The following is a 20,635-nucleotide window of genomic DNA, read 5'->3' as shown; positions in this document are numbered from 1 at the left end:
AAACTTTGTTGAATCCAACTAGGACTACCGGTCCTTCGTGTGTTAAGTTAGCTGAAACGGAGGCACCCTATGAAATGAAACCTGGGACCTTACAGATGTTCCCAATCTTTTTAGGGAAAGAAAATGAAAACCCTTATTACCATGTTTGGGATTTTGAGGAAATTTGTAGTACTCTAAGAATTAGAGGCTTAGATGATGATGCTTTGAAACTTAGGTTATTCCCATTTTCCCTGAAAGATAAGGCCAAGTCGTGGTTGTATAGTTTGGACTCCGAGTCAATTGAGACATATGAACAACTTACATCTGCCTTTTTCAATAAGTTTTTCCCTAGGCACAAAACATCGTGTATTAGGACGCAAATATGCACGTTTTCACAACAAGAGGGAGAATCTTTATATAGGTATTTGGAAAGGTTCAATGATTTATTATCTCAGTGTCCTCATCATGGTTTAGAAAAGGTTAGGCTAGTTCAGATCCTTTATGAGGGTTTAGATTATTCCACAACGGCCATGGTTGAGTCTCTATGCACTGGTGGATTTGAAAACCAAACTGTTGATGAGGCGATGGAATTTGTTAATGAAATCGCCGAAAAAACCCAGCAATGGGAAAATAGTAGGGCACCCCAGAAAACAATTCTTTTAAGTAGAGGAAACGTTAATAGGGTAGAAGGAGGCTATGAATCAGATGCCAAAATTGCTGCTATAGCAAAAAGGTTAGAAGCCTTAGAAGTGGGCCAGACTAGTGGTAGAGTGGAGCCTTTTTGGGAAGGCCAGAATATTGAAGAGCAGGCCAATGCTCTTTATAATAACACTAGATTTGATAACCGTCAAAAGATTGACCCATATTCAGAAACCTATAATCCTGGTTGGAGAAACCATCCGAACCTTTCGTGGTCTAAGGGCCAAAGTCAAGGTCAGTTTAGTAATTCTAATGCTCCCCCAGGTTTTGGCTATACTAAGAATCCTTCAGGACTAGCTCAGTTTCAGAATCAGTCAGATAAGAAAATCCTAAGTTTAGAGGAATCTCTCGCCTTGTTAACTCAGCAAACTGCAAAATTCCAGTTATCCGTAGAACAGAGTCTACAAGCTAGTAACAGGATAGGACAAGAAAATAGTCAGGCTATTTCCGAGTTAAAAACCCAGGTTGGTCTGATAAGTGATTCTTTGAGAGAAAAAGGTAAGTTTCCTAGTCAAACACAACCCAACCCTAGAGGAGTTCATGAATTAGGTGCAAAACCATCGAATCAATTGAATGTTGTTAGAACCCTTAGAAGTGGTAGAGTTGTAGACAATAAGGTAACCATGCCCGATAGTGAACATACTGTAGTTCACCCCTCAGGATCTCACCTCTCAGGACCAGTAGCTGAAGAGACTGATAAAGTTTCTGATGATGTGAATTCGGTTCCTGAAAGGTCTGATTTTAGGCCTAGAGCCCCATTTCCTCAGCTATTAGTACCAACAAAGAAGGAATCGAACTTTAATGACATAGTGGAGGTTTTTAAGCAAGTTACCATAAACCTTCCCTTATTAGATGCAATTAGGCAAATTCCTGCTTATGCCAAGTTCCTTAAGGATATGTGTACGCGAAAGCGAAAACTTAGCGTCCATAAGAAAGCCTTTTTAGCTAGTCACGTAAGTTCAATCATTCAGAACACCACAACTCCAAAGTACAAAGACCCAGGTTCTCCTACCATTGCTTGCACAATAGGTAACTTCCGGGTAGAAAAAGCTTTACTTGACTTAGGAGCCAGTGTGAACTTACTGCCATTCCATGTATACTTACAGCTAGGACTTGGTGAAATGAAACCTACTCAGATGACACTGCAGTTAGCTGATAGGTCTGTTAAAATCCCTCGAGGTGTTATCGAGGATGTTCTTATTGAGGTCGACAAGTTTATTTATCCAGTGGATTTCGTGGTCCTAGATACCCAACCTGTCCCTGACCCAGAGAACCAGATACCTGTGATTTTAGGTCGCCCATTTTTAGCTACGTCTAATGCGATCATTAACTGTCGAAATGGTGTGATGAGTTTATCTTTTGGTAATATGACTATGGAGATGAACATTTTTAATGTCAGTAAGCAACCTCATGAGCTAGATGACACATGTGTTGAGGAGGTGAACATGATAGAAGCCTTAGTTCAGGAGTCATTACCAAACATCTTGTCTGAAGACCCATTAGAAAGTTGTCTATCCCATTTTGGTTTAGATTTTGACGACGATAGCACTATTGAACAGGTGAATGCTCTATTAGATTCTACCCCTGTGTTAGACACTGATAGATGGAAAGCTAGGTTCGAACCGTTACCAGTTTCTGAGACTACCCTAATTCCTTCTTTAGAAGAGCCCCCAAAGTTGGACCTTAAACCACTACCCGATACTCTAAAGTATGTGTTTTTAGGCCCATCTGAGACTTTACCTGTGATTGTAGCTTCCAATTTGGATAGTGATCAGGAAAGTAGGCTAGTAAATGTACTTCAAGACAATAAGGAAGCTTTAGGGTGGACTATAGCAGACATTAAGGGTATAAGTCCTACTGTGTGTATGCATCAGATTCATTTAGAGGAAGACTCCAAACCTTCTAGGGAGATGCAACGTCGACTGAACCCTAACATGAAAGAGGTAGTTCGAAAAGAGGTGCTTAAGTTGTTAGATGCGGGTATTATTTACCCAATTTCAGACAGTAAGTGGGTCAGCCCTGTTCAGGTTGTCCCCAAGAAATCAGGTATCACTGTAGTCCAGAATGATAATAATGAATTAATCCCAACCCGAGTGACCACGGGATGGCGTGTGTGTATTGACTATAGGAAATTGAACAAGGTCACAAGGAAGGATCACTTTCCCCTTCCTTTTATCGACCAAATGCTAGAGCGATTAGCTGGACATAGTCACTATTGCTTCTTAGATGGCTACTCCGGTTATAATCAGATCGTTATTGCCCCAGAAGACCAAGAGAAAACCACTTTTACCTGTCCCTTTGGTACCTTTGCGTATAGACGCATGCCTTTCGGGCTATGTAATGCCCCTGCAACTTTTCAGCGTTGTATGATGAGCATATTTTCTGATATGGTAGAACGGTTCTTAGAGGTCTTTATGGATGATTTTTCAGTGTTTGGTTCATCTTTCGATGAGTGCTTGCATCATTTGACATTAGTGTTGACTAGGTGTAAGGAAAAAAATTTAGTGCTTAATTGGGAAAAATGCCATTTCATGGTTAAATCAGGAATTGTATTAGGGCACATCGTCTCTTCAAAGGGTATAGAGGTAGACAAAGCCAAAGTTGACCTTATTAAGACTTTACAGGTCCCAAAAACCGTAAAATATTAGGTCATTCCTAGGGCATGCAGGTTTTTACCGTCGATTCATTAAGGATTTTAGCTTGATTTCTAGACCTCTTTGCAATTTGCTTGCAAAAGATGTTAAGTTTGTCTTTGATGATGCTTGTTTAGAGGCTTTTGAGAAGCTTAAAACTTTACTCACTACTGCCCCGATAGTCCAGGCACCTAACTGGAACCTACCCTTTGAGATTATGTGTGATTCTTCAGATTATGCTATAGGCGTCGTTTTAGGACAACGAGAAAACAAATTACTTCATGTGATTTATTATGCTAGCAAAACTCTGAATGATGCCCAAATGAACTACACAACTACCGAGAAGGAACTTTTAGCCATCGTGTTTGCCTTGGATAAGTTTAGGTCCTACCTATTAGGTTCTAAGATCATAATCTATACAGATCATGCTGCTTTGAAATACCTTTTATCTAAGAAGGATACCAAACCTAGATTGATTAGATGGATCCTATTGTTACAGGAATTTTCCCCAGACATTAGAGACAAAAAGGGTGCAGAAAATGTAGTAGCAGACACTTGTCTAGGCTAGTTGTTAGTTCCCCTAGTGATTCCCTTCCTATAAGGGATAGCTTTCCTGATGAACAATTGTTCTCTGTTTCCCAATCACCTTGGTATGCAAATATAGTGAATTATCTTGTTACTGGTCGAACCCCTCAACATTGGGGTAAGCAAGATCGTTCTAGGTTTTTAGCCGAGGTTAAGCATTTCTTTTGGGACGATCCTTATCTGTTTAAGTATTGTCCGGACCAGATTATTAGGAGATGTGTATCTGAGAGTGACCAGTCTAGTATTATCTCCTTTTGTCATGAACATGCATGTGGGGGTCATTTTAGTGCTAAGAAGACTGCTGCTAAGATTTTGCAGTGTGGATTTTACTGGCCTTCGTTGTTTAAAGATTCCCATAGTCATTGTGTTTCTTGTGAGCGTTGCCAGAAGTTAGGAACCATTTCCCGTAGAAATATGATGCCTTTGAACCCTATTTTAGTGATTGAGGTCTTTGATGTGTGGGGCATTGATTTTATGGGTCCATTTCCTATTTCGTTTGGTTATCTTTACATACTTGTCGTGTAGACTATGTGTCTAAGTGGGTTGAGGCGGTTCCGTGTAAACGAATGACCACAGGGTCGTAGTCCAGTTTTTGAAAGAGAATATACTTACACGTTTTGGTACGCCGCGAGCTATAATTAGTGATGGAGGTTCACACTTTTGTAATAGACCGTTTTCTCTTTTAATGAAACAATACGGTATTACCCATAAAGTAGCAACCCCATATCACCCTCAGACTAGTGGTCAGGTAGAGGTTTCCAATAGGGAAATTAAACGTATTCTAGAGAAAACAGTTAATCCAAATAGGAAAGACTGGTCGTCGAGGCTTACTGATGCCTTATGGGCTTACCGTACTGCGTTTAAGACACCCATTGGAATGTCACCTTATCGTTTAGTGTTTGGCAAGGCATGTCACCTGCCTGTTGAGTTAGAGCATCGAGCCTATTGGGCTATTAAGAACTTAAACTTTTCACTTGACAAGGCAGGAGCTCAAAGAAAGCTCCAGCTCAATGAGTTGGACGAGATTCGTAGAGATGCATACGATAGTGCTAAGGAGTATAAGAACAAAATGAAACTTGTGCATGATAGGAATATTTTACGAAAGTCATTTTCTCCAGGTCAAAAAGTTCTTCTGTATGACACTCGTTTGCATCTATTCCCCGGGAAGTTGCGCTCTCGGTGGACCGGTCCTTTTGTGGTCCGTACTGTTTTTCCTCATGGCGTGTTGAGATTGAGACACCAGATGGTAGTAGTTCTTCGAAGGTTAACGGTCAGCGATTGAAGCCCTTTTTAGAGCCTTTTCCTACAGGTGATGTTGAGGAGGTCCCTCTGGAGGACCCTGTTTACCTTGATTGACCATCGAGGCGATTTTGTATGTTGTATAATATTTTTGTAGGTTTTTGGTTACACTTCACCCAGGTACTATCTTTCCGACTTCTCTCTTTACTATTTCCTCATGTTACTTATATTTTTGGTACTGTTCTTTGATTAGAAACATTGAGGACAATGTTAGATTTAAGTTTGGGGGTGGGGTAGAACTTTTTGTTACCTTTTCGTTGCAATAAATAAACTCCAGAGCCTAGAAATTTATCCCTATTAAGGATGGCACTAACCAATCTAAGTGGATGGAAGCATTTTGGTTGTAGGAGTTGAGGAACCAATCTGACTAGATGGCAACATCTAAAGAGTCTATTCATAAAAGCACAGAGCTCAGGTGTTAGAAATAACATGATAGTTTCACCATATCTCGTTGAGTCCTTTTCACTTCTGTTTTTTTTTGTTTTGTTTTTAAACTATGTTTCTCTAAGTGATTAGGTGGGGCTCACGATTCAAGTTGTTACCAATGCTAGGGTGAATTAGAGTGATTGAGATACAAAAAAAAAAAAAAAAAAAGAGACCAGACCATCAGACCAACTGGAATAAATTCAATAAAGTCGACCACTGGAACCCTTGTATATGCCAGTTGTGTTGACCTAGAGTTAGGATTATCACACTGGTTCCCTTGTATATGCCAGTGTGTTGATATTAGTCAGACCGTATCTCAGTCCATTAGGATAGGTTCATTTTGGCGGAGGCCTTCAGACAGATATGAGAAACACCGTTCACCTAGTAAACATCAAAACCATCTATGTTTTTTATATCCATCTTCTTGATCTATCCATGTGATTAGTTTTGACTCCGGATATTGCGACTATCTGAGTAGAGCTCTGTCACTTCATATGAATTTTAGTATGCTTGAGTGCAAACTCGTGTACAACAATTGGAATTTCGCATCAGGGTACTTCCTCCTGTAGTCAATAAGTATGCCAACCAAGGAGATTCTTTAGTGCCTTCCAAGGTTCTGTGTAGATAGCTAGGGTCTGGAGTATAAAGGTTTTGTGGGTATACCTCTGGTAAGCCCTCCGGAGACAACACTCCGCCACTAGGGACACCTAGGGGTTTAAAGGCTTATTGCATACGCTAAATGCAATCGACGATGCCTGCGACAGTGAGTTAGGATTTTATTTCTATTTTATTTTTGCTCGAGGACTAGCAAAATAGGTTTGGGGGTATTTGATAGACACATTTTTGTGTCCGATTTGTCTCGATTCTATATATTGTTAGGGCTCATTTTTGTACTTATTATGGTGTTTTATTTATTTGTAGGTATTTTTGGCCAATAAACATTTTTGGAAAAATTGGCTCGAAAAGTTGTCGGAAAGCACCCGGAGGACATTTGCTATTCGGACTCTCACTTTGGATAAGGGGTAACCTAATTACTAAGGGGCATCCCATTTCCAGGCAGTTGCTAATCGCACCCCTACTCTGGATAAGGGGCAACCATCTTCAACATTCAAAAACCAGGTTTTGGCGGGAAAATAGTGCAGTGAAAACAGTTTTGGCAATCGTGATTTGGAGGAGTTTGAGGTCGATTAAACCTCTGATTTTCATAGGATAGACTCCTTATGGGTCTAGGAATCTGATATGGGTGTTTAAATCGATTAGACTGGGCTCAATCGACGGATTTTTCTCACAACAAAAATATGGAAAGTCACGTGTGTGACCTGTTTTAGGGAATTTTAGAGAGATTAAAGCTGTAAACCTTCCCAAAGATTTGTATCTATCTAAGGAAGAGTTTAGAATAAAAAGGAAAGCTCAGAAACGCGTAGAAATCTAAAAAAGAAATTGCCGCAACTTGGCCGTGAAGAGAAGGAAAGAGATTTTGGAAGATTTGGGAGAGATTTAATCGGTATTTTTGATATAAATAGATGTCTTGGGTCATATAGAAGAGGTGTCGAGAGTTTGGGAACCTAAGGAGAGCCAGAGAAGAAGAAATCAGAGCTTTACCAAACTCTGTTTCTGCTCTGCTGCTGCTGAAGAGGAAGAACGCGAAGAACATTGACGCACGGAAACAGTCGCAGAACAGTGTCGTTGTTTAACAGCTGAAGAACATTAAGCTGTTCAGGGCAGTCTATTCTAGGGTCTTAAAATCAGCGACAAAGCAACAATTTCGTTTTGTAACAGTTCCATTGTAACTGTTTTGCAACACCAATACACTGTTGCAAACAGTCTGTGTTATTACTTTTCACTCTTTTAATCATCTTTTGAGCAACAAACACATATTTTGAGATCATGATTAATATGAGGAGCTAAACCCCATTGCTGAGGCGATAGAGGAAGCTATTTTTCCAACAAAAAGTGGTATATTCTATTTTATCTTTTTATTTGCAATAATTATATGATTATTTGCCTTGAACTATTATTGAATATGATTTTTATTTGAGTGATTGTGATCTATTTTGATGGAGTATGCTTAGTTTTAAGACTTTTGATGCTTCATACTTGGTATTTACAATTATTACTTTTGAAAATCTACTTGTTGCAATATTTTAGAATCAAATTAAACGAGAAAATTGCATAAATATAAGTATTGGTTTAATCACTTTGAACTTGAAAAATAGTGGAATCTTAGCCTCGGTGTTTCTTTTAGTATTTTTTATCATCTTTGATTGAGTTTGCTATAATTTTTAGTGAGTTTTCTATTTTAATATTAGAATTTAAGTCTAATTAATATCCTTCACAAGTCTGAGAATCGAACCACTTTTACAACTATCTACAAATCACATCAACTTTCCGGCTCGGAGGTGACTCTCGACAGTCGAGATTTTCATCTTGAGAGGAAGGGTAGTCGTTGATTATTGCAACCCCTCATTTGGCAGCCAGCGGCATGAAAGCATGGCCAAGCTTGGATTTTGGCATAGTTTAGGCGCAGCCAAGAACTAGAGTTTTGGCATAGTTTGGGCGCGGCCAAAATTAGGGCTTGGCGTTGGGCCAAAGGTCGCCAGGCGTTAGCTGGTGACCTTGGACGGCTAAGATCTGCATCTTAAATGGAAGGGTGGCCATTGATTGTCGCAACCCTTCGTTTTGGCAGCCAACGACATGGAGAAAGTCTGGCATGGCTTTGGCACAACGGTGGGCTGACATGGTTGGCATTCCTTGGCGCGGAGATGTGCCTGGCATGCCATTTTCACATGTGGAGCGCCGACATGGTTGGTATGCTTGTCCGCGGAGATGTGGCGCGGCATGTCGTTGGCACATGCGACATGGTTGGCATGCCTTGGCGCGGAAAGGTTGCACTGCATGCCATTGGCACATGTGGCATGGTTGGCATGCCTTGGCGTGGAGATGCAGCTGACACGGCATGCCATTGGCACATGTGGAACGGTTGGCATGCCTTGGCGTGCAAAGGTTGCACGGCATGCCATTGGCACATGTGGTGCGGATGGCATGCCTTGGCGTGGAGATGCGGCTGACACGGCGTGCCATTGGCACATGTGGCACGGTTGGCATGCCTTGGCGCGGAAAGGTTGCACGGAATGCCATTGGCACATGTGGTGCGGCTGGCATGGTTTAGGCGTGGCCAAGCTAGGATTTTGGCATAGTTTAGGCGCGGCCAAAAACTAGGGTTTTGGCATAGTTTGGGCGCGACCAAAATTGGGGCTTGGCGTTGGACCAAAGGTTACCACGCGTTAGCTGGCGACCTTGGACGGCTAAGATTTTCATCTTAGATGGAAGGGTAGCCGTTGATTATTGCAACCCTTCGTTTTGGCAGTCGTGAAGGAAAGGCCGGTCATGGCATGATTTAGGCGTGGACAAGCTAGGATTTTGGCATAGTTTAGGTGCGGCCAAAAACTAGGGTTTTGGCATAGTTTGGGCGCGGCCAAAATTATGGCTTGAAGTTGGGCCAAAGGTTATCACGCGTTAGCTGGCGACCTTGAACGGCTAAGATTTTCATCTTATATGGAAGGGTGGACATTGATTGTTGCAACCCTTCGTTTTGGCAGCCAGCGGCATGTAGTAGGGCCAACATGGTCTTGCCATGGAGACGTAGCTGGCATGGTTTGCCATTGGCACGGTGGCGCGGCTGGCATGGTTGGAATTACTTGGCGTGAAGACGTGGATGGCATGGTTGGCATGCCTTGGCGCGGAGACGTGGCTGGCATGGTTTGGCATGGTTTGCATGCCTTGGCGCGGAGACGCGGCTGGCATGGTTGGCATGCCTTGGCGCAGAGACGTGGCTGGCATGGTTTTCCATTGGCACGGAGGCGCGACTGGCATGGTTGGCATGCCTTGGCGCGAAGACGTGGCTGGCATAGTTTGCCATTAGCATGGTGGCGCGACTGGCATGGTTGGCATGCCTTGACGCGGAGACGTGGATGGCATGGTTTTCCATTGGAACGGAGGCGCGCCTGGCATGGTTGGCATACCTTGGCGCGGAGACGAGCTGGCATGGTTGGCATGCTTTGGCGCGGAGACGTGGCTGGCATGGTTTGCCATTGGCACGGAGGCGCGGCTGGCATGGTTGGCATGCCTTGGCGCGGAGACGTAGCTGGCATGGTTTGCCATTGGCACGGAGGCGCGGCTGGCATGGTTTGCCATTGGCATATGTGGTGTGAGAATTAGGGTTTGGTATGAAGATAATGTCGGTCAATACTAAGGGTTATGTCGTGGAACATGACAAAAAAAGGTACCCTGGTAATTCTTACGTAGGCATGTTGAATGATTCAATCAATGCGCTAGTGGTCGTAGTGACGTCATGTCAGATGTAAGGTTTTACGATTTTAACCCTAAGCTAAAAACCACCCTCAACAATAGCATAAGTTCGAATCCGAACCAATCTATGAGATCGAACCAAGGGTTGATTAACGTACAACGATGTTACTTTAATTATAACTATAAAAATAACTATAATGCGGAAAGTAAAGTAAAGGGACATGTTCAAATAACATATATATATCTAGCTTATGAACTTTCCGTATTGAACAAACTACATTTTCGACAGCTATGCAAACCGTAAGATAATAGCCAAACCAAAAATTGTCTATTTTGGTTAACCTAAAGATCTGTCCTGCTAGGAAAATAAGGGATTAATTGGTCCTAGTAGTAATCCTTGCAACTGATCCTAGTAGATATCCTTGGTGAGGGATCAGTCCTACTAGAGATCATTGGTAAGGTGTCGGTCCTACTAGATCCTTGTTTAAGAGATCGTTAGTATAATAGATTCTTTGATGCTTTTCAACAACGAAACTAGTTTCGGATGTCTACTTCCTTAAACTCATGAAATCAAACATAGTCTTCGAGGTATGGAATCAATCTGAAAGTTCAACAAACTAAATAACAAGTTATCAATTAGTGTTATGTCGAATATGCCAAGTTCAAATAACTAAACTATAGTTTGTAATCCAATATACTAAAGTTGTGTAAAATAACTAGTATCTGCTTCCTTGACACTTTGACCATAATGAAATTATAAAGTCACCAATACTAGAGATTCATAAATAAACTTTGCATGTTAAGTTTTCAATATAAATGACTTGAAAGAAACGAAGATAAAAAAAAGTAAGAGTCAAGTCTGTGTTACTAACCTCGAACGAAAGGATGATGTGTATGTTGATGGTCTTCGGGTTCTTCAGAGTAACACGAGCGAGTCTCGACATTTCTATCGTTACTAGTCTAACCTAACGAAGTTGGCCCTAGTAATCAAATCAAGCAGCCTCAAGTTTGGGAACTAAAATACCACAACCAAGCTGGACATACCAACGCTTGGTGGGTTCAGTTGCTCTAACATATACAAACAGAAAAGGTTTATCCATTATGTTATATGGATGATCATAGTTTGATGCAATGCTACCAGATGTATTTTTAGCGTCCACAAATAGGTTGTTCCGGCATCAAAATGGTCAAGGAATCACAACAGGAAAATATTAGGTATTTGCAATTTCGACATCCTAACTGTCTTGAAGAATCACAGTTTATAGATGATGTTGTGAAAGCTAAAGAAGATGCAAAGGTGGTAGCATTGTACAAAAACTTTGAACTGAAAGACAAATTGAAGAAGTTACATTGCGACCATTGTGGAGAAGATTATTACTAAAACAAAACAAAAAAAAATTGTCCGCGCAGAAAATGCAATGCTTACATGCATATACACACTTTTACAAGAAAATATACAAATTGAGTGGACTCATTAAGTGTGTGAACTGATTAAGTACCATTTTATGTTTTAGTTAAGTGTTATGATATGATATGTTTAATCAATGAAAATGTGTCATTTTATGTTTTAGTTTAATGTTATCTTATGTTGTGTTTAATCAATGAGAATATCCTTGTATTTACCATCAATGTACTTTAAAACTATTTTATTTTAAAGCCAACTACAAATATTTAATCTACTTCACTACTTTTGGTTAAAATTATATGAAAAAAACATCATAATAATCCATTACATTCAATTAAAACTAACTTATATCTCGTTAATCAACGTCCTCATTCATCTAGAGGTGGGGTACCTTCTTGCAACCAAAAAGGGTTGAATTTGTGGAGCCTTGTAAAATGGTTTTGATACAAGCAATGTTAATGAAAGGTTTGTCGTTAGATAACCATCATACCTATAGAGTTCTCCGTACCTGTAATTTCACGATAAATAAATAAATAAATTAAGTATCGAGGTAAGTTAAAGTTGGTTGAGAATTTCAGTAAAAAGGGTTAATTTTTACATACCACTTCCTTATCGGTTTCACCATTCTATTTATAGCGGTTAGTGTGTATTATTAGAGCTACAAATTGCATGACTTCCTTACTAATCGTGTGAAAATGATTCGACAATCCTCGAGCATCATGTCTTCTCGGGTTTCACGTTTCTTTAGGGAACATTGCCAAAATATTGTGCCAAAAACGCAAATTTGTCGTTGTTTCATCATTTCGGGTAGCTTCTCTTGATTGAAAAATTTAAGCTCTACAAATAGATAAATCCTCTTCTTGAGTATACTTAGGACCACAAACTTTAGGAGGCATTTTTCGTGATAAGATTGAAATTAACAAAAAATAAAAGTGAAATTAGAGTATACTAGAGTATACCCGTCTTAAGTATACTTCCTCAAAAGTTTGATTTGATGTGCTCCAGGAGCTCTCAGGTTCGAATCCCCGATGGCGCAATATTGCAGAATTTGACATGGAAGGTAGAGTTAGGTTGTCCCTAGCGACATAATCTGCCCTCCTATCCGCTTCGACTCCCTTGACTGGTTTCTCACGAGGCTCGCTGGAATGCTAGCACGACAACATGTTCAACTAATGTAATAGTATGCTGTTAGAACTTAGCTTATTAGGCTTCCAACTAGTTTCTTGTAATTATACTCCTTAAAGTGAAATTAAAAAAAAAACTATAGATGTAAAGTGTATTGGAAGGTCTTATTTTGGAAGCGAAAATAATTGAACTTATGGATGAAAAACTTAGAGTCGTCCGATAAACAAGTCGTTATCGGCCCAGTCTAGGGGCCGATCATCGGCATAACCTTGAGCGATCGGCTAAGATTCAACTGCTCGTCTCAAATTGAACGAATGGAGTCAACTTGAAACGAGATGGGCAAAATGCTCCAATTTCCCACTTTCTCGGTCCAGTTCGTTACTTTGCTTCTCCGGTGTGAGATGAGAACGGACTTGCCCTGAGACGTGAGAGGATAATATTTGAAAAAATTTGGGGTACAAATGCACGGAGGGAGAGACTAGAGAGAGAGCAAAAAGACAATCTTTGTTCTAGTTTTTGTACGACGGGACCCAGTCATCTTGACCGGACAGCGCATTCCAACTCACCCGCCAATCATCTTTTCAAATGTGGTCTACTTTCCTAAATGATGCCGATGCATATCCAATTTGACACAGTCCAATTACTCCTTAACCGAGATACAGAAGTGACGAGTTCCCATAATATATCAAACATTAAAACGTCAGTTCAGGGTTTGTACATATTTTTTCGGTCAGAGATGTGAGTAGAATTGTTGCGGAACCTGCAGGCAAATTCACGCGATAATATGACTCCTCAAATATGTACAAGAACTGGCATTGTGTCCCACCAGCGTATTTTAGCAAAAAGTTCCCAACCAACAACTCATAACATGATCAACATCATCAACTGCTTCTCTTTTTCTCTTCTTCTTCTTCCTCCAAAATCAACTCTTTCTTAGTACATTTTTAGGGTTAGGGTTTACATTTTTCACCTAATATAACGTTCCAGTAATCAAATTTGGGGGGGTTTTGAAGTTGAAGCTTGATTATGATTTAAGGTCTGAAAAATCATTTGCCGGGTTAAGAAATAATTCCGGCTAAAAATGGCTAACGATTTACAAATGTCTCCTCAATTGGAACAGATCGATGGTGAAATTCAGGATCATTTTCGAGCTCTTGCGTAAGATTCATTACAATTTAACCTTTAAACCTCTTCGATTTGTCTAAAACACATGTGTGTTTTTCTTTTCGTGTGAATTTAGGTTTTTTTACTTTTGTAAGGTTGTGCAAAGATTTCCCTTCATTTGCTAGTATTTTTGCTTGTTGATGCAGTATGTAACTAATTCAAACATAAACATGAAAATGTGTTTCCATTGACACATTATCAGGAAAGCCCATTAGGAAATTTTGATTCATTGAAGAAAGCGTATAGCAACCATTATCCTAAGACTAACTAGGCACTGTTAGATTTTCAGATTTAACCCTAGTATTAACATGTACGACAGCTCACTGAAACTCCATATATACCTAGCATAATCATTTCATTAAACAACATACACAACATCATGTTCCGTGGCTTCATCACAATTAGTATGAACTGAGCTAGAAGAAGAAGTTGATAGATACTTTCTCTAGTAATTAGTTAATGACTTGAACATATACTTCTATTTTCTCGTGCTTGAAGGATGGATACAACTGGTTCTTTTTTTCTTATTGCAAGAGGCTAAAACAGGGTCTTTTTAATGCTTGCCACATGTCTGTCCAACCTTTCTATCACGAGTTAGGGAGACACACCTCATGGCTACACGGGACAGTTCACTAGTTAGCTTCAACTCATCAATCATTCACCTTAAGCTAGTGTTAAACACACCTTACTGCAGATAACTATTAATCCGGCATAACTTAATCTCATAGAGGATTAGCTTAGACTAATTTTCATTTGTTACACAAACCATGAAAAACCAACAGGCAGCTGATAGAACCGTATCGTTGTTTTATGCAACTCATTGTCATGAATATGCGGTTAATCTAATTTGATTCATTTACCATTCAAACCACATATTTTCTTTATGCAGTACTCTAGACTTGTCATTGTATATAGGTCAGACTTCCTTTGGTAGGCCTGAATTGGTCTTTGAGCATTTTACACTGCACCTGAGTTGTTTGCCTTCCTTTGATAAGTTGTACTGGATAGTCATGTGAGGGACCTTACTCTAATGTATTCCATCACTCTAATTCTTCCGTATCTGAATACATTTTAGTTTTAATGTTATGATTACTGAATGTGGTTAAAGTTAGCTTAAGATGATTCTAGTGTTTATAAGTTAACTTTTAATTGTTTGTATGATGTGGTAAGCTGTTATAGAATTAAGAGGTTTTTCTGTAAGTTTTCTCTCGTGTTGATTTAAGAGGAGTGTTGTATTTGTATAAAATGAGCCATCTAATTGGATAAACGTCCCCTTGAAACTGCACATTTGCTTTGTGCATTACTCTAGACTTGTTATTTATTTTATAGGTCAACCTTCCTTTGGGGAACATGGATTAATGTCAAGCCTTTTGTATAGGACATGAGTTATATGCCTCCTTTACTAAGCTGTTCCAATGAGGAATTTTGGTCGGATATGTGGGGTTATAGTTAGCATATAAGATAAAATAATAAAACCCTTGAATCCGTTATTAACTATAATGGTATTTTGCTATGCATTTGCAGAAATGGATTTCAGAAGCTGGGTAAGGTTAAAGATCCAAATAGACAAAGTAAGCAGTTGGAGGATCTTACAGGAAAGATGAGGGAGTGTAAGAGGTGAGTCGAATAACCATCTGGACAGTCCAGTATCTTCTAGTGATTGCAATACCGAACACCTTCCTTTGAATGCTAGGAATTTCACTTATCACTTACTTGGATGCTTTTGGCAGGCTGATCAAAGACTTCGATCGGGAAGTGAAAGATGAGGAGAGTCGAAATCCTCCTGAGGTCAATAAACAACTGAATGACAGAAAGCAATCCCTGGTTAGTTATTTGACATACTTTCTCATATTAGTTATTTACTATGTACAAATTGCAGTTATTTTAGCTTTTGCTAAATAGTCTCTTTGATTAACAGAATAAAGTACATTGTTTCAGATTAAAGAATTGAACTCGTATGTGGGTTTGAGAAAAACGTAAGATTCACAACCTCTTGAAATCTTTATAAATTCTTCATGAGAATGAATATTTTTTCTATAGATCAGTATTTTTTCTACTTGCGAGTGGGCACAGTGTCTAAATTCATCAAAAGCTCATTGTTATCTCAATTAGTAAGCCAGACTTATCGTCTGACACCTTTAACTTTCCACATGGTTCTCTTTGAGTCACCCCTGCTTATACGACGTCCATTAATGATGTGTCACTGGCACCCTGCAGGTTCATGAGTACCCTTGGCAATAAAAGAGTCGAGCTCTTTGATATGGGAGCTGGAGGTAGCGACCCTGTAGCTGAGGACAATGTACTAATGGCATCGGGTGAGATTTGACTACCCCAATTCTCTAAATGCAATGTCAATCTTTGCACTTCTAATGTCAATTTCCAATATTTAGTAACGTTGCGCCTTAGATTTTTTAATATTCAAGATGAATGATATGCTGATGTTTGCTGAACTGGCTACGCTCTAGAAATGTCCAATCAAGAGCTCATTGACGCTGGAAAGAAGCGAATGGATGAAACTGATCAGGCTATCGAGCGCTCAAAACAGGTGAAAATTTACCGCAAAGCTATTATTTTTCGTCGCACTCGGGGAGTACCGGTTTTTTCTTGACTTCAATGACCTATGTTTAGGTTGTGGAGCAAACAATTGAAGTTGGAGCTCAAACTGCAGGAACATTGAAGGGCCAAGTGAGTTGACAGAAAAAGAAAAGATTTCCTGTTGTCATTTCGTTTTTCCCTTGGCTCACTTTGACATCAAACTTACAGACTGAACAAATGGGTCGCATTGTGAACGAGCTGGACACCATTCACTTCTCAATCAAGAAGGCTTCTCAGCTGGTCAAGGAGATCGGTAGACAGGTTAGTGCTTAATTTTTATGATTTTCTTCTGTTATTATTTTTCTGATTTAAATTGGACGAGAAATCTTACGATGAAATCACTCTAATGGAAACTTGATGTGGTGACGAGCTTGGTCCAAATATGCCTCGAATGTCCGGTTTTTAACCACTCCAGTGTTCTATATTCAGTTCACCTATATCTTTCTAGTTAATTAATATAACGAAAATCTGTATTTTAGGTTGCTACGGATAAATGCATTATGATGTTCTTATTCCTCGTTGTGTGTGGTGTAATCGCAATTATTATTGTCAAGGTACTTTCTGTCTTTAGTGATGTGTAGACTCACATACATATCCACGTTTTCTTTCTTCTCCCTTCCGTTTCAAAAAATTTATCGTGCTCTAAGCACTGCCTTTCATATGTTTTTAGGTTGTTAACCCAAACAACAAAAACATCAGAGACATTCCAGGATTAGCACCCCCGGCCCCAGCATCCAGAAGATTACTTTCTCGGTCGACAATGGGACCTCTTTATTAGTATTTATCTCTCCTACTCTTGAACTGCTAATGAAAAGGATACAAATACAACTATTAAGGTCGCGGAAGAACATGGTGTGGAAGTTGGTTTGATGCTATGCTGGGATATCGACGTTTGGGTTTGGGGTGGCAGCTTTTGTGCAATTGTGTAATTATTGTTTTGCTGTGATGTGCATATACAACCCAATTGGTGATTCGTTCTTTTTTTCTTCTGCTTGTTGTAAATCATTAATCATGTTCCCCATTTTATTGTTTCCCATTTTATTTTATTTTATTTGGAAATTACTGGTCAAGGGTGTTCCATTTGCGTGCCGGACTGCCAGGGTACCTTTCTCTGGCAAACTGTTCTACTGCTTAAGAGATTATATACTCATCCTCTTTATTTACAGGCATAGCATTGTATCCAAGTTAAACCCCCTGTATGTGATATATGTACACATTGAGTTGCCCTTTAACCCACATAGTGGAGTAGGGGTTCACCAAGTGGATACTCTTATCCAAAAGGCTCTGTATTTGTCCAGAACCATTGTCTTCGGCCCTTGGCTGGTTATGACCCAGCACTTCCTCAAAGGCCAGGTATGGAGTCTACGGACAATTGTTTACAATTAAATATGAGTGTCCATGAAAACCATCTCCCAGTGGAGTGATATACCGTACTGACGTCCAAGTTGGAGCCTGGGAGGTGATGGCAAACCCTCGTACCCTCTTAAAAAGGCGCCAAATCCCAAAAGATCATATAGTATGAGTGTGTGTGAGAGAGAGGTATTCTAGTACTAATAATTCAGAACTTCCGAGATTGTAATAATTACTTCCTAGGAGGAAGAAGATGGCCTCATGGTACTTGGAGTATATTCTCTGTATATGTTTTTGGAGAGCTAAATCGGGCAACATCGTCAGGCCACCAGCCTAGTAACCCACCACCAACGCCAACTTCAACGGAAAATATAATTAAGACTTGCCCTAAAGGGAAATAATTGTCCTCACCTATCTGATCGGTCAGAATTCCAATGTCATTATGTTAGCTTAGCCCATATAATAGAGTCGGAGAGGATTAGATTAGACATCAAACTAACGATCAAGTACTAGTTTTCGAGGTGTCTATCTTCCAAGTTGTAGATTGGTTAGCATTTCCACATTTGGACGGGCCAATAGGGGAAGCAGGGAAAGCCCCACTTTTGGGGCAACAAGGTACGGGAGCAACAAATAGTTGTTCTGCTATTTGGTTTTTGTTAAAAACAAAAATATTTCAGGGGATTATTCATAATTGTGTTGTATACCAGACATAATATTGAATAATCAGTGCTAAAATGGAAGTGTTTTACCCATTCCATTGTATAATCATTACCGACGGATTATAAAAGAAAAGAAAAAAACAATCAGAACTTTTAGGATTCAGGAGTGTGAAGTTGTAAAGGTTTTCTAATTCTCATCTTCAATCTCTCATTTTTCATTTGTATGGTTGTATATGTTCATTCTCTTGATAGTTCACTATTATTATTGTTCGATCATTGTAGAAAAAAATGATCATTGATGTAATTATGGGGGCAACATAAAAATTGTACGCTTCAAGGCAAAAACAACTCAGGACAGGACCTGCATTTGGTATGGACCACGGAAGGGTTAGTTTTGTGGTTCAGACTTCAGATTTCAGACTAGTCAAAGCATCAAGTTATCCGACTCTGAGAGGCAAGTTAGTTGTAGCTCTTTCATTTTGTCTCTGTATAAGTCACTTGACGCTCCTAAAATGTCTGAAGTATGTGTATGTTTGCGTTGTCACCTTATAATAGTTCAATTACAGTTGAAATTCGTCGAAATCGAAAATATACATTAATTGATTATCTCAAGGATTTTCGGATTTGGTAATTCCTTATTGTCCAAGCAAGTTTTGGTCATAATAATATAAGTAGTGGAGCTTGTATTCTTATAAACTCATATCCCTTGACACATTGTTCAATCAGAATAAATTTTTGATGGGGCACAATATTGGTGAGGACGTGAGGAACAAACAAAAATATGCCTTTTTTCAATACAATTTATGGTGTCTAACGAAGTATTTCGGTGATTCTAAAAAAATTCTGGTAAAACACATTTATTATCACTCAAATATTAAAATTGTTGTGTTCTTCTCTAAATATATCGCCAGCTTTCATTCTTCTTCCTCTTTTCTCTCTAAATATATAATCCTCTTTCCTCCTACACCCAAAGATTGCTTGAACAACCTGTTTTTAATAACAAAAATTAAACAAATGAATAAAAAAAACTCTCTGATTTTTCCCCATCAATCAAATTCGTATAGAAAAAAAGGCAACACCCATAATTCTGATCATCTAATGAGATTATCTGATAGAGATGGAGAGCTTTTTCGAATCTCTTTAAAACCCTAAGTTTAAAGACGTTATCTTTCAAATTCATTTTACTCTCATCATCAATAATTTTCAAATCTATATATGCTAATATGCTAATCCTTGTCCAAATAGTGATATATATGACCATGAGTATGGTTAGCAATCAAAAGAATGAAGAAAGAGGAAAATTTGGGTGTGTGTATCTTCTTCAGAACTATGAAAATAAAAATTATTTTTGTTGATATGGGTTTCATTTATAATGGTGTTTAGCACTGTGGTTTTCTTTTAATTGAAAACTTTATAATTTTTTATATCGCAATGTGTTTGAGGTTTGGGAGTTGTGAAATCTTGGTTGCCATGGTTGTTGGGTGCTTAAGTTGTGTTTTAGGGTTAACTAAGATTTACAACTATGTAAAACAATATTCTGTTTCTTTCGACTATTTTTCCTTCCGCTCAGGATTAATAAGGAGATGATATGATTGAATATTGATAATGGGGAATTTAAGTCACTGAACCGACGATATTTAGAGAAGAAAAAGAAAAAGGTATAATCGAGGCCATAATTGATTTACACCGTAAATACCCTCCTCGTAAAATAACGAGAACTTTAATTCATTAGGTACCGTAGACTTAATTGAAAAAATGACAGCCCATATTTGTACCTTACTCCCCCATCCAATATTGCGCCCCATCAAAAACTTATTTGTTTAGTGGTCTGTGTGAGAAGCCAACTCGTAAATTAGGTGAAATCTCTTGCTTTGCCTTCATTTAAATTCTTCTTAGGGATCAAAAAGATTTTAGTAGTACTGCTAATGGAATACTAAATCGTATTTTCATTCTAGTTTTTAATTATTGATCTAATTGACTAACGGTGTAGTTATCCTTGATAGATCAAACTTGAGTATTTCATGGTCATTCTCTTTTGATATAAGGCCACTCAAGTTTGTTTGAGGATTGACTATTTCAGATACATATAAAGATAAAACTAATGATCATCCAATGTTAGCAGACTGATACTTTTAAGATTGAAGATTGAAAACTATAATTTTATTTTTGGTATTTTGAACTTTGTGATACTTCGTGCATATTTGATTCTAACAAGCAGTTTATTTCGATAACATCAAATTTGTGGAAAGATCGGGAAAATTGGTTAGTTGTTTTTCCTTATTGAATTGCTTGACTAGAGCTTACTGTTTGAGATAAATTATTTCTATAATATTTGTATTGGTATTGATCTTTGACAAAAGGAATTTATAATTGATAAACTGAAAAATCCGTTATACTCAATAGTCTTA

General features: G+C 38.9%; 1 protein-coding gene and 1 pseudogene across 1 annotated transcript; one reads left to right on the top strand and one right to left on the bottom strand.

Moving 5' to 3' along the window:
• Nucleotides 1–351: 351 nt before the first annotated feature.
• LOC113354760 lies at nt 352–451 on the bottom strand (annotated as a pseudogene).
• Nucleotides 452–13,292: 12,841 nt separating this feature from the next.
• LOC113347024 (novel plant SNARE 13-like) lies at nt 13,293–17,296 on the top strand. The gene is made up of 10 exons (XM_026590598.1): nt 13,293–13,617; nt 15,148–15,240; nt 15,354–15,447; nt 15,562–15,599; nt 15,841–15,938; nt 16,089–16,168; nt 16,252–16,308; nt 16,387–16,479; nt 16,698–16,772; nt 16,889–17,296. The coding sequence occupies exons 1-10, from the start codon at nt 13,541–13,543 to the stop codon at nt 16,994–16,996; spliced, it is 813 nt and encodes a 270-aa protein (XP_026446383.1). The 5' UTR covers nt 13,293–13,540; the 3' UTR covers nt 16,997–17,296.
• The last annotated feature ends 3,339 nt before the right edge of the window (nt 17,297–20,635 follow it).

The sequence above is a fragment of the Papaver somniferum genome, chromosome 2 (genome assembly GCF_003573695.1).
Source record: "Papaver somniferum cultivar HN1 chromosome 2, ASM357369v1, whole genome shotgun sequence".
NCBI lineage: Eukaryota > Viridiplantae > Streptophyta > Magnoliopsida > Ranunculales > Papaveraceae > Papaver > Papaver somniferum.
The sequence above is the reverse complement of the archived record's forward strand: the minus strand, read 5'-3'. Positions and strand labels throughout refer to the sequence as shown.